The sequence below is a fragment of the Ostrea edulis genome, chromosome 7 (assembly GCF_947568905.1).
Source record: "Ostrea edulis chromosome 7, xbOstEdul1.1, whole genome shotgun sequence".
Lineage (NCBI taxonomy): Eukaryota > Metazoa > Mollusca > Bivalvia > Ostreida > Ostreidae > Ostrea > Ostrea edulis.
The window spans coordinates 5,118,975-5,133,118 of record NC_079170.1 but is presented as its reverse complement, the minus strand read 5'-3'; the positions used below and the strand labels follow the sequence as shown (position 1 = coordinate 5,133,118).

At 35.2% G+C, this 14,144-nt stretch overlaps 2 protein-coding genes across 2 annotated transcripts; both read left to right on the top strand.

Moving 5' to 3' along the window:
- Positions 1 to 777: 777 nt before the first annotated feature.
- Positions 778 to 1,605, top strand: LOC130047592 (uncharacterized protein K02A2.6-like). Its single transcript, XM_056142920.1, has one exon. The coding sequence runs from the start codon at positions 778 to 780 to the stop codon at positions 1,603 to 1,605; it is 828 nt and encodes a 275-aa protein (XP_055998895.1).
- Positions 1,606 to 2,493: 888 nt separating this feature from the next.
- On the top strand, positions 2,494 to 12,962 carry LOC125657004 (uncharacterized). Its single transcript, XM_056143107.1, has 7 exons — positions 2,494 to 2,535; positions 3,221 to 3,267; positions 8,546 to 8,803; positions 9,853 to 9,972; positions 10,059 to 10,125; positions 10,949 to 11,058; positions 11,388 to 12,962. Exons 3-7 carry the CDS (start codon positions 8,758 to 8,760, stop codon positions 11,522 to 11,524), a joined length of 480 nt encoding a protein of 159 aa, XP_055999082.1. The 5' UTR covers positions 2,494 to 2,535; positions 3,221 to 3,267; positions 8,546 to 8,757; the 3' UTR covers positions 11,525 to 12,962.
- Positions 12,963 to 14,144: the final 1,182 nt, after the last annotated feature.

The following is a 14,144-nucleotide window of genomic DNA, read 5'->3' as shown; positions in this document are numbered from 1 at the left end:
TCAGATCATAAACCATTGGAGTCAATATTTCGTAAACCGCTCTTAGCAGCTCCTATGCGTTTACAAAGACTACTTCTTGCAGTCCAGAAATATGACTTAAAGATAGAATACAAACCTGGGAAACTCATGTTTATCGCTGATGCTTTGAGTCGCCACTACCTAGATGAAACTACAGAAGAACTGGTACCCGAAGTTGATGTCAATAGCATCACGCTTAACCAACATCTACCAATGTCGAAAGACCGCTATACCGAATTTCAACAAGAAACACTACGTGATTCTACTTTGCAACAGCTTCTACACACAGTATTGTCAGGTTGGCCTGAAGCCAAGCAAAACTTGCAATCGACTCTTATTCCGTATTGGTCATTTCGTGATGAGATATCACATGTGGATGGACTACTGTTCAAAGGCAGTAAACTCTTGATTCCGAAGTCGATGCAACAGAAAATGTTGGACTTGGTGCATGAATCACATCTCGGAATAGTGAAATGCAAGAGCCGAGCGCGAGAGTGTATGTACTGGCCAGGTATGGCAGCACAGATTGAGGACAAAGTTTCAAAGTGTCATATTTGTGCAGAAGTACAGAATTCAAATCCTAAGGAACCAATGATATGTACAGAGTTGCCGGACCGTCCATGGTCCAAGATCGCGTCCGACATATTTGCATACCAGCAAAATCATTACATAATTGCGGTCGATTACTACTCTAAGTGGCCGGAGATCAAGATTCTAAAGGACTTGTCATAATGTCAAGTTGTGAACTCGCTCAAAAGCATGTATTCAAAATATGGAATCCCGGATGAACTAGTATCCGACAATGGTACGCAGTATACAAGCAAGGAGTTCAAGGATTTCACAAAGGAATATGGATTCACCCACACCACATCAAGTCCGTTGTATCCAAAATCAAATGGACAAGCGGAGAGGATGGTACAAACCGTCAAACGGATTCTCAAGAAAAACAAAGATCCGTACATAGCATTAATGGATTACCGTAACACGGAAATTCAAGGACTAGGAAAATCACCAGCACAGATGTTTCTAGGACGTCGTCTGAAAACAAAATTACCGACAACGGCAAAACTTTTGCGTTCCATGAACAATGACACTCATGAGAAATTGAAATCTAGACAGCTAAACTTTAAAAGATTTCACGACAGGAATGCAACCAAGAACCTACCAGATCTGCAAGCAGGAGACCGTGTAATGTTGAAAGTACAAAATTCGTGGAAACATGCCAACATCGAGTCAAAACATCACCAACCGAAATCGTTTATCGTGTCATGTGAAGGAAAGCAATACCGTCGCAACCGAAGCAGTATGAAACAAACAAAATCGATTAAAGAAACATCCGAAGTCGAAGGATTTGACTTTCAGCTTCCCGACAGTGTTTCTCAACAGATTCCAGGAACTACTCGTCCGAACAGCGACAATGCTAGTGAACATCCGAACTGTGACCGCGAAACCGAACAAGCTCGATGTACCCGTCCAAAACAAACTCTATCGTTTCCAACTCCACCGCAAGAACTGAACAAAACGCGATCGGGACGTACTATCAAAGCTCCTGGCAAATACGCAGACTATGTTATGCAGACAGTTTAATGTGAATTATCATTTCTTGTGAAACGGGCATAATTGTCATGGACATTCTTAAATGTCATGTAGTTCATTTGCAGCTTTCTTGTATGTGTTAAGTGACTTATTGATTCAGAACTTTTTCATTACTTGTATTGAGTTTACTTGATTTCTTTGAATTTGAAAAGAGAGGATGTCATGTATTGTGTATTCGACAGTCAGTCGACTGTTATCCGGATTTATATTGTTTATGTTGTTGGTTCTAAAAGTAGAATAAAGCAGTTTGAGTTCCGGTTATTATGGCGTCTGCTTGACGAACACGACATTAGGTATCCCCCCCCCCCCCCCCTCACTGCTAACAGTAGTAGTGAATGAAAAGAACACATAGCGAAATATGAGCATTAACAGTAAAACACTACGCTCGTCCTCAATTTATTTTGGGTTGAGTCATGCACAAGTCTACACAACACTCCAACGCCCCCGAACACCCCTACCCCGAATTAGGATTTTAAAGATCGTACAAAACTCTTCGGTTTGTGGTTGTTCTCTTCTTTGTCAAGATATTCAAATTGAAGTTGAGAAGAGATTCCATTTTTTGTGCCAATTGTCCGAAATGAAATGATGATGCGATACATTTAATACGTTTGTAGGTGTCCGTCTCTCTCTCTCTCTCTCTCTCTCTCTCTCTATCTCTCTCTCTCTCTCTCTCTCTCTCTCTCTCTCTCTCTCCACAAAAACTCTGTAGTCCTGAGACATGTCCTGTGTAGATCAAAAATATTCATAACACCCTGATCTTTTGGGCAGTAAATAACAATGACCATAGATGAGCTCCGCCCATATCCAGTGATTCGTAGGGTATTTTGTTGTAGGGGGGCTTAAAATTGGGTCTTTAAATACCTTTATGTTCCACCCGGTGTATCGTAATTCCGGTAAGCGTGCCCAAACTTGTCTAGACAAGTAAGTACATGTTCATCTACCACACTACACGTAATATATAGCCTTGTTGTGCCTAGAATAACGTTTATGATTAACTTAACGTGCCATTTTCAAGTTGATATGCATTATTATGAACCTGGAGTATAAGCAAAGCAGACAAAGAAACCACGTGTTAATGAGAAATTTGAAATTTAAACGGTCATACGCTATATTTAGGTGATTTAATGCAATCTGTACATGTTCTTTTTCATTATTTGTGATAATTTTGTTTTTCTTTCTAATTTTGATATAGGGTGTTTTAAGTGAACAAGATTGAAATAGATATATCGCTTCTCTTTAAAAACACTGCATGACATAGTAATGACTCTTATTGCTTTTGTTGACGATAAAATTTAAATAACTTGATATTTTGGGTGTTTGTTTAAAGGCCAAGGTTTTCAACCTTGGTTTTCCTCAGGTAAGTTATGTCACCGTTGTAAGGCTCCTGATTTGATTTTCCCCTCCAGTTGTTCCATGAAGTCTCTTTCAAATTTGATCTTTTATGCAACTGTTTCCAATGATATATATATTTATCACTTATTACATGCACTGTATTACTGACAATAATCTTTATTGTCTTCATCTTACACATTGCAAAGCTGTTTAATTTCTATTGAAATCCGCCGTGCATTGTCATCATTTTCTATTTCTCTTCCTCTCCTTTCAGTGCGGTACATATCACGAAGACATTCTGCATGCGTTATCATTATGCAGGTATTTATGGTGTTGTGGCTTTATATTTAACGCTTTGGGGAGTGGAGCTTTAAGAATGACAACAGTACATACACACTGTGAACATGATATCATCCAAGGCTCACTTTTCGCAAAACGTTTCTTTTATAGAAATGAGACTTAGATTTATCTAAAAAAGAAGAAAAGTTCTCACGGTTTACAGTTGTCAAAGGATGAAGGCTGGATATGAATCGCTAAGCAGCGATATTTGATGTGTCGCTGTATTGTTTGCATCATTATTTCTACATATCTACTTTCATAAGCTACTTCTCATCCGACTTGTCAGTCTCGCTAGGCTGTAATATCATTAGACTTAGAATCGGATAATATTTGTTTATAATGCTTTTCATTTATGCTTGCTATGCATACTCGCATTTTCATAGTGTTTTTGCAAGAAGTTTGGACATAGATGTGAATATGTAAACATGAATGTATAAAGCAGCAATTTGAAAGTGTTAAATTTGAATAATCGATCATTTGATTTTGATATTGCACTAAAATAGAGTTGATGACGCTATACTTGGTTTATATGATAGTCGATATGAACGGTAACAACACCGCGTCCAGACGCTTTCATGACAAACCTTAGTACCAAAAGTCACGGTCTGTACGTGTTGTACATGTACAATGGTTTGGTAATGTCAATCGAAAGACAAACTATATGATAGGGTTATTGACCCAACTAAATGTAGTGTCAATATTCACTTTTATAAGTTAAACTATATTTCAGCTGTTTTGTGTTGATAGTTTATTCAGTTTATTGTTAAGTTAGAAGCTGAAGGAGTATTGGCACTGATTTGAATGTGTGCAATATCACAGTTACGTGCGTTTTCAACATTGAAATAAATATTACAAATGGTAAATAATGACATTTACTGATACCAGGCATATAGAATGAAGGATCTTCTCATCAGCCTTCTTTTTTTTTTTTTGACATATATTATCATATAAAAAGGGTGTTACATGCAACTTCAATATTTCAACAAACATGTTAAACACTGTGTGAAAATTAATAGCAATATTGTACAATTACTTTGAAGATAAAGAGAGACTAGTACATGAAATATGCATAACTAATCCATTTAAGGAAGATACATCTTACATTGAAATCAAGATTTCTTCTGCCACAATAAATTGATTTTTTAACAAACAGTTTTCTTCTCAAAAATTGCAAAAATATATATAAAGAAGGACCACTGTGGCCTGTATCTGAATTAAACACAAACTGTATATAACATTTAGAAAGCAGTATACAATAATTCAGACTTTCACACTTTTCTTCATAAAATCCAAATATTATGTCTTGATAAGATATATCATTTATATAAGTAATGTTTAATCTATTCCACCAAGTTTGGAAATGCTTCCAATAAGTACCAACATATTCACAAAAGTAAAACCTGTGCTCTATTGTATTTAAATTTCCACATGATATACAAGAAGGTGATGTTTTAATTTTCATTGCATACAGCAATTTGTTGTGTGCTAAAAATCTGTGAATTAATTTATATTGAAAAGATTGTAATGATGTTTCCATTGATATTGTGAAAGGTAACCTGTAAATACTCTCTAACTCTTGCTGTGTTAATTTTGAATCAAAAATATTTTCCCATTTTGGTATACATGTTGACAATTCTGCTATACTTTCCATCAAAATCCAGTAAAAATCTTTACAAGTCATGTTTGATATGGGACTCCTATTATCATTGAAACTCAATGTAAGTGTATTTCTATTTATAAAAGATTATCATTTTGTCGAATATGCTTTCTCCAACTGTAGGGTATTGACTGATTTTATTCACGTGCCATGTAGCAGTGAGAATAATAAATACACCACAGGCGGATCCAGGATTTCCGAAAGGGGGCACATGTGAATGTGAAGTATTAACCAAAATAATTAGCCATTTGGGTGCCAAATCTGGAGTTTTCATCTATATATCTTTAATAGCATAACAAAAACACACACTGTCATGGTCGCCGCCATTACAACTGACACTTTGAGTTCTGGGAATACTTACTGCGATTCCCATTGGTCCTCAATAGGCCACGTAAGGACATGCATTTTAATGAGTTATGCGAAAATACCTGCGTTGTGTCCCACTGGAGGTAAACAGAAAGCGAGCAACCGTGGTTTTCCGACGATGTGTCGACCGTTACATGTACTCCAATATCTTTCTCTGCTTCAATATTTTCCCCTTCCCATCATAGGTCTTCATTGTGTAGGATTTCTCTGAATATACATAATGTCGGTTGTAGATTGGCAACACTTTGCATTTCTATGGAGGAAACTTAATGAGCCAATTTTAACTCCAGTTGAACAACTGATCAAGGTGTTCTTGTATGTGTTTGTAGTGGCTATTACTGACTGAGTCTTTACAGATCTTGGTAAATAGTATGAACGATACTGGCCTATTTAATGTTCCTTGTAACTCTGTGACAATTCGATCTTGCTCCATTTACTTGCACACGCTGTTTACGTTCAGTTAGACATTGCCCAATCCAAAATTACATTGTCAGTCACTTATTCCGTAAGCTTTCATACTCTGTGTGGCACTTTGTCGAACGTTTCATAAAATTCATATAGACTGTATTGGTATACACCATGATCTGATATCTCTGTCCATTTATCTAATGATGTTATTAACTGCAGTGATGTTGACCTACATGTACCTCCCAAGAATCTAAACTACCTATTTCTGAACAGGTTAAATCTTTCCATATTGTCTACAATTCTCTTGCGCTCGATCGATCACACCCGCCGCGAACCCTATATCTTGATCAGGTAAACGGAGTTATCCGTTGTCAAAATCAGTGTGTCAAGAACGGCCTAATAATCGTTATGAAATACGTCAGACAGCATTTGACCCAATGATAGATTGTATTGCCGAGCTAGATCGTTATAACAACCATAGAATTTGCGAAATGCTGACTTCAATCGAGACTGTTGAAACCCCTGTACCATCAACTTGTTTATCAGTAGCTTACCTCTTGTAGCTTATCTAGTGACTTCTTGAAGATTGTTAAGCCGTTCTTGACACACTGATTTTGACTATGGATTGTTCCGTTTACCTGATTAAGATATAGGGCTCACGACGGGTGTGACCGGTTGACAGGGGATGCTTACTCCTCCTAGGCAACTGATCCCACCTCAGGAATCCATTCTTGCCAAATTCTCTATTTTGTATTGCTTATAGGAATTATGAGATTAATGACTGTTCGTTATATTCGCCTTTTCTGATCCTGGTGACTTAGTTGTATTAACTTAAGGCATTGAATCAACTTTCTCACTTCCTCTTATTTCATCGTCATCACATGTGTCTATTCTGGTACTTACGCTCCGTATTCCTTCAATACTATCCTCTGACCAAACGAGATGTTTGCCCAATGTCACAGTCGATGTGGCACGATAAAGATCTCTCCCTGTTTAAAGGCCGTAAGCATAGGCCTAAAACTTGCAACCCTTCACTGGCAATGGTGACGTCTCCATATGAGTGAAATATTCTCGAGTGGGACGTTAAACAATATACAATAAATCAATCTTTCACCGGGACGTTTCGGTGCGGATCCTATTATTTCATGAAAAGTTGACATGCAATAATGGCCCAGATATTGCACACTAAAATTCTCTAGAATTTATGAACATTTTATTACTAATGAATTATTAGCTATATGATGATAGAAAGCAATTTGCATTCCTTGCAATGATATTCTGTATTGTCTAAAACAGTCTCAGTGCAAAACATATTCACTCTTATGTGTGTTTTACTACTCAAATAGGTCATCGTCAAATTGAGACTCACTCTCGTGTCAGTGATATTTACCCCATAACATAAATAGATATCATTATCCAGTCTTTAAGCAGGGCTCCACTCCAATCATCATAGCATCACAACGCTTGTAACAGCTTCTGTCTATGCTCATATTACACATAAATATGCTTGTACGTGCTTATCTATTTACTTTAAACATATATTTCCAAAATACAGAGTTTCTTCAATATTTTAATATTACAAAAGATACATTCATATGGAAAAGTTGATTTTTCAGCTGTCTAGATTTTTGTTTTCTATGAATATTGTGTCAGATACATGTAATACTATAAGAGGAAATATCGCTCAGAATTATTGCTCATTAACGCCGCAGTGCAGATTTAGATAATGGAAAAGGTAGAAATAAGGAACATTTGTCAATCTCATCACTCATATAAAGAATTCGAAATTGCGATCAGGGCAAACACGGAGCCTAGAAACCCAGCAGGTGGCATTAGGTGCCTAGAAAGAGTTTGCATCCCCTTTGACCTGCCGCAACCGCCCTGATCCCTATCTCTTCAGGTAAACGGAGTAATCTGTAGATGCAAGAGCCTCACAATATGGAATATTGATTATATTGTGGCTTAGTGCGTTCAACGATATCTCGTTTTCTGCATTAACTTGAGCAACTTTTCAATATATAAGCATACGTAACCATCAGTGAATTCAGACACGTAGCATCTTTCTTTTAAAAAGTGGGTTTAGGTGGTGGCAGATGGAGAAAAAGTTGACTTCACAATTTGACAACTGTCTGAAAATTGTTGACAAACAAAAACTTAATTCTGCCCCAATCTTAAAATCGTTGAAGGAGGTGGATGTTTGTCAATCAGTACATGAAAGCAATTCAATTCAATTACGTTGTCAAAAAGAAGGTGGGGTAAGTAGCCCACTCAACCTCATCGCCTGGGGATGATACATCTATTGGTATCGGTCGGCTGTTATAGTAACTCAAGAAAATCTAACAAACTGAGTCATTATTCACAAACACTGTATGGTAAACGAAATAGCTGTTACTGTGTATTGCCCTTCCCTTGTCGTTATATAAAACAGTTTTTCTCACATCAGTTCAAATGATAAAGCGATGTGATGATTGACCTCTAATGCAAATCGATGGTAATTTTAGAAAAGATAAACGTCATCTGTCTGAACAGTCTGTCTACCAGTTGTTCACATATTGATTTTGATTATTGATTACCCCGTTTACTTCATCATGATAAGGGACTCTCGGTTTGACCGTTCGTAAGGAGATGCTTTTATCGTCACAGGTAGTTGATCCTATTTGTGCTGTTTTCAAGGGTCAGTAGTACTTTCCCTACTCTTAGTTTTGTATCCATGAGATTAATCACTGTTTTTTATCTTCACTTTTCCATCAGCCATCGATCTTGCTACAAGTTCATAACAATGAAATTCGCACATTTTGCACTAAACACGAACTTGTATCTTCAATACAGATGCTCATCTCCCTATGTTTAAACGGATGGGTTTCAAATGGATACGAACTTTCTGAAAGTGCTTGCAAGGAATCACTGAAGACACTGAAACAGTAGACAAATGTCCATCAAACAAGACGCAATACGAAGCTGCAGAGAGAAAGAAGAACTGTTCACGATACAATCACACCACGTGTAAATCGTTTCAGTATCACTGTGCATTCAATGAAAATATGACGGGATTGGTAGAAGTTTGCACAACATCTAGATATATTTTGTGTAAGTTTCCTTCATATTGTTGTTTTACTCATTACATTAAATTTCCCGGTCGTAAAGTAGCCAAGTGGTCAGGGTGGTCGTTTCTCGACTGGGAGGTCTGGGATCGATCCTGACAACATGTCAATCCCCCGACGTTTAAGATAGATAGTAATTGTACCTTCACCAAAACCAGCATTAAAAGTAAAAATCAGAAACGGGGGTCCCGTGCCACGGTAGGCGTTGGGATGATAAAGAATCATCACTGCTACGACCATACACAATCAAAATTTATGTTACTTCACCAAATGTTGGTGACGCTTCAACATTAGTTAAAGATTTTGGAAGGGGGTGAAGCAATATACCAACAAAACATCACACAGTGTTTTGTATGATAATTGCGAATTTAAACAGATTAATATTTTAACTTTCAATCCGACAAATATGTATTTGAACATGATCATGAATTGATAAACCATGTGTTGTCAATAGCTAATTAATTAGTAAAATTGCATAACTGATGATTAATAATATACATCCTATACAGATATATCAACCAATGAAACTATGTTATCCTGCACAACGAAGACATTTGTACTGTTTGATTTTCATGGGAAAACCCTCTCATCTCTGTGTGATGTTGAATAGGTACTTTATAATGTATTCATAATACGATTGCAGTGATTTTACGTACATTATGTAGAAGTAACAACCGTCTTTATATACAACAATATACAAAACCATAAACTTGGACTTTAGATATTTCCACTGGATTAACAAACTTGTATGTATCATTAAGTGTATTTTGTATGTATTATTAAGCGTATTTTCACATTATGATATGTTTGCATAACTCATTTTTATATTCACCTCATTTAACCAAAATGAAAGTAGATACGATTTTACCTTTCATAATCTATAAATATAAGCACGTTATGAATTTTAGTTTAGCATATACGGAGATAAGAACAAAACGGTTTATATTTTCTGTCATCTTTCGTCAAAAACAAATGTACATAAATTTGTAGATATACATTGTGAAATTAAACTGGAAGTTTTAAATTGTGTTTTAGCTCGTAGATGTGCTGAGTTCAATACAGGATACAAAACTATACGGGACAGCTATTCAACGAACTGCACGGGCTTTGACCCTCCATGTCCTCTGTACTACAACTCAACAGAGACATACAAATGTAAGTATACATGTGTATAAATGCGTGAGAAATTTTACAGTAGTTCGTATTTCTCAAATTTAAAGCGGTCTTTGGTATTTTTGTAGATTCAGACTGCTACCGAATGTTCGAAATCGAGACCAACACGATTGGGACAGCAAAGAAGACCTTTGAGTACGTTTATTATGGTTCATATAATACACTTCAATTTCCAGCTGTATTTTGTTTTACTACTGATAATTGATCATTCATGAAATGTAAATAATCATGCACTCACGCAAAGAAAGATATTACGTGTCACTTTATTTCAACATATCATATCCCATACAAAATATTTGGGTCACCTTTCGTCGAATTCTGACATTTGATGTAGTTATGAAAGGTGAAGATAACGAACAGCGATCAATCTCATAACTCTTATAAGTTATAAGAAATAGAGAGTTTGGCAAACAGGTGACTAAGAAGATTAAGCATCCCCTGTCGGACGGTTACACCCGCCGTGAGCCCTATATCTTGGTCAGGTAAACGGAGTTATCCGTTGTCAAAATCAGTGTGTCTCATATTACATACAGAACATCATTGAATACTGATTAAAACAAACACCGGAACACATTTTAGCCCGATGTTTTACACTATCGTGATAGTTAAATGTTTTCTTTGAAAACATTTTAATACACCAACATTTTGTTTGGTATTTGTAATATCTAAAAAAAAAAATTACACAATTTCCTCAAACGACACGCTAAAAACAAATTAATTGGATTTTTCCTTCAAAATCGTACAACATATGGTGTGCGATTTCGGATAGCTTCGTGTTAGTTGATATTTAAAAGTTCAGTTGTATTGTGCTACGTCATCAAATCAATCAATACAGCGCAAAATGTGACATAATTCAATTTTTTAAACAGATATCTACTTACTTTTACTATGTTCTTCTTGAAAACATACGGGCATTTCATTTCCAATTTTCATCACACAACTTACGATTCCATTGTAGAATAAATGAAGTTGACAGTACTCTTACGACAAAGATAGTATTGACTATAAGTCCCGCAATTGTCATGATTACCATCCTCATCTTAATCGCGTGCTTCAAAGTAGTTTACAGTAAGTAAATCGTACATTGTTTAATACTCTTTATGATGGTGTTTTAAAGCATTTGTTAACTTGAAAAAGGTGAATATAACCCACAGTGATCAATCTTATAAATCCTGTACACAATAATAAATTTAGAATAGGTTCAACACATACTCCTTAAACACCAGCGGGGGGATCAGGAGCTTGGGAGAAGTAAGCAGCCCCTGTTGACCGGTCACATTTCAAGCAATTCTTGATTTCTAAGTGATTTCTGATATAATTTATAAAACATGCGATTATATATCATTTCTTCTCACTTTACAAAATTTGTTATCATATGTATTCTTATGATTTCACAGGAGTGCCTCAAGAAAAATCCAATATAGCCAATGATGACACAGGAGTGCCTAAAGAAAACTCCAACATGTCCAATGCTGGCACAGGAATGTCTAAAGAAAAATCCAATAATGCGTGTTATTTAGATGCAGTTTGTTAAATCTGATCTTTCTGCACTCAAAATTGCTTACAATTTATTAGCATAAAATCAAAATGTCTATTGACATCAACACAACAAAAGCAACACAAATCAATCATGACATCAAATAGATACATATTCATGTCGTGTAACAATGTAGACTTCAAAAGGTTTAATGCTAGTAGACTCGAAGTAATTAAGAGCCATTCTCTGTAACCACTTAAACATTTATATAAGGGGTCCGGCACGCACTGTTACCGATTTTTTTCAAATTTGGCACATCGACTTAATCTGGCATAAGTAATGTAAAACCATCATAATTTGGTTGCTATGCAACTCTGTTGCCATGGTAACACGTGCATGCCATTCAGGTCACAAAAGAGTCAATTTTCACATGAAAAATGACATTTTTTATTCAACTATGCTGGATTAAGCTGTTTGAGTTCTTATTTAATCATTATAAAATGATAATATATAGCATTTTTATTATTTAGTTTGATATTTAGTTAAAGGTTTGAATAATTCTGTTATATTTTCATTCTGTCTGGAAAAGAGGGTTGTTTGATACATTCTGAAAAAGCTAATTTTGAGGCAAATTTGAATGATGGATAAAAATTCCTGCATTCAGCTTGAAATCTATAAATGCTTGTACAACATACATTAGATATAGTACTATCATATAACAATGAGACATGTTTGGGAATCTACCATCTAAGCTGTGTTTCCATGGAAACAAAATGATGCATTTCCTCATGATATGACAGTAGGGATGCATTTTTCAATGTAATTCAAAATACAATTTTCTATGTATTCAAAGTATATAATCTTAATAACCGACTGCTACTGATGTTGGATTTTAAATTTTAACAAGTTTAATATGAGAATTCATGTTGGTTGCCATGGAAACGAAAATTACTATTTCTTTTCAAATTCGAAATCCATGCAAAATAAATAAATTTTTAGACCAAAAAAAAAATGCTTTTATAGACAGATTCAACTGAAGTCAATGTTAAAGTTGATAAAATATTAATACTGATAGATAATTCATATTACATTGTTGCTATGGTAACAAAATATCACAAAACAGCAAACTTGATGTTCACATTCTTTTCAAGTAAATCTCATTTTGTTATACATCATGCATGTTCTTCAATCATAAAAACTCTTAATTTGTAACATATAATTAAATCAATGCATAGTATTTTTGTTTTAGTTTTTTTTTTCAAATGTGCATGATTTCTATTTGTGTATTGTACATGTATCACAAATTGCATTGTATATCTTTAGAATTCATCAAAATAACTACCATATTTAGAAAATGCATATTTGAATATTTCAGTTATTTCAAACTATCATGTACATTTTTTCACCTTGCCAATCGAATTAAGTGTGACATTGAAATTGAATCATTGATCTTAAAAAATTGTTCAAGTTAAATAAACTAAATAGGATACATAAAGATTGTAATTTATCATTGATTCATGAGGAATTACCCCCCGCCCCCCCCCCCCCCCCCCCCCCCCCTCTGCAGTTCAATATTAGCTCTGCTTACTATGTATGTGCAAGAAATATTATGCCAGTACCATGTATGAAATCTATTAAACTAACATTTCTTAATACATGACTTGACAATTTACATAGTTACTTACGAGGAAGTATTTTGACCTTGACTTGTGACCTTGACATTTGATTCAAAACAATTGAGGGCCTCTATTTTCTATGGACGTTCATCAGTGTCACTCGTTTAACGTATCTTTTTAAACATAGGTATGTGAATTATATTTCAACATCATAAGAAGATCTTGCTTGTAACTGTAACATACTAATGATGGTCATATTGAAGTCATTTAGTATGCTGGGAAAGTCAATATCTTTAATATCTGACATCATTGGAACCCACGGGTTGATTCATTGATTATCATTTAACGTCCCGCCGAAGAATTTTTCACTCATATGGAGACGTCACCATTGTCAGTGAGGGTTGCAAAATTTAGGCCTATGCTCGGCGCTTAAATTACGGCCTTTGAGCAGTGGGTTCCGATGATGAATATTTCACAATCGTATCCTATTATAAATGGTATACCTTTATTTTAGAATCATATATTACAAAATAGACAAGATAAGCACACACAATCTTTTTCATTTTCTAATTTTGCACATATATAATCATCATAGCTAATCGTCTTCTCAAGAGCATAGAGGCAACTAAAATATAATGTGATCTGCTTCTTTCCGGTTAAATGAACCACACCCTTTCATATCCTTTGAGGCAACATAAGCATCGACCATACACTGATGCTTCTGACTTGGCCCCCACCAAAATAACAATATGACAAGTCCTACAAAATCAATAAATAATATTAATTTTAAGAGAAATACCAAGATGAATATATGCAAGCATATCAAAATCTTATGTCCCATCTAAAATGTATTACTTGTTCTCCCCATGTCATCTGCATCTACTAATACATGTAGCTGCAATATGTATTCCTTAAATTATGTTTGAATGAAATCTTATTCAAACCCTTTTCTTACGGTAGGTAATAACTTACTTAAATATATGTATTCTTATCTAGATTTAGTTTTATCTAAACTCTAAGTTGATTATATGACCTCAATTAATCAACACATGGGTTAATTA

Excerpts from the sequence above, each read along its gene's own strand:
- LOC130047592 (XM_056142920.1), top strand. The coding sequence starts at position 778 with ATGTATTCAAAATATGGAATCCCGGATGAACTAGTATCCGACAATGGT.
- LOC125657004 (XM_056143107.1), top strand. The coding sequence starts at position 8,758 with ATGACGGGATTGGTAGAAGTTTGCACAACATCTAGATATATTTTGT. Across the intron at positions 9,973-10,058 it reads CTCAACAGAGACATACAAAT|ATTCAGACTGCTACCGAATG; the intron begins GTAAGTATACAT and ends GTATTTTTGTAG. Across the intron at positions 11,059-11,387 it reads GTGCTTCAAAGTAGTTTACA|GAGTGCCTCAAGAAAAATCC; the intron begins GTAAGTAAATCG and ends ATGATTTCACAG.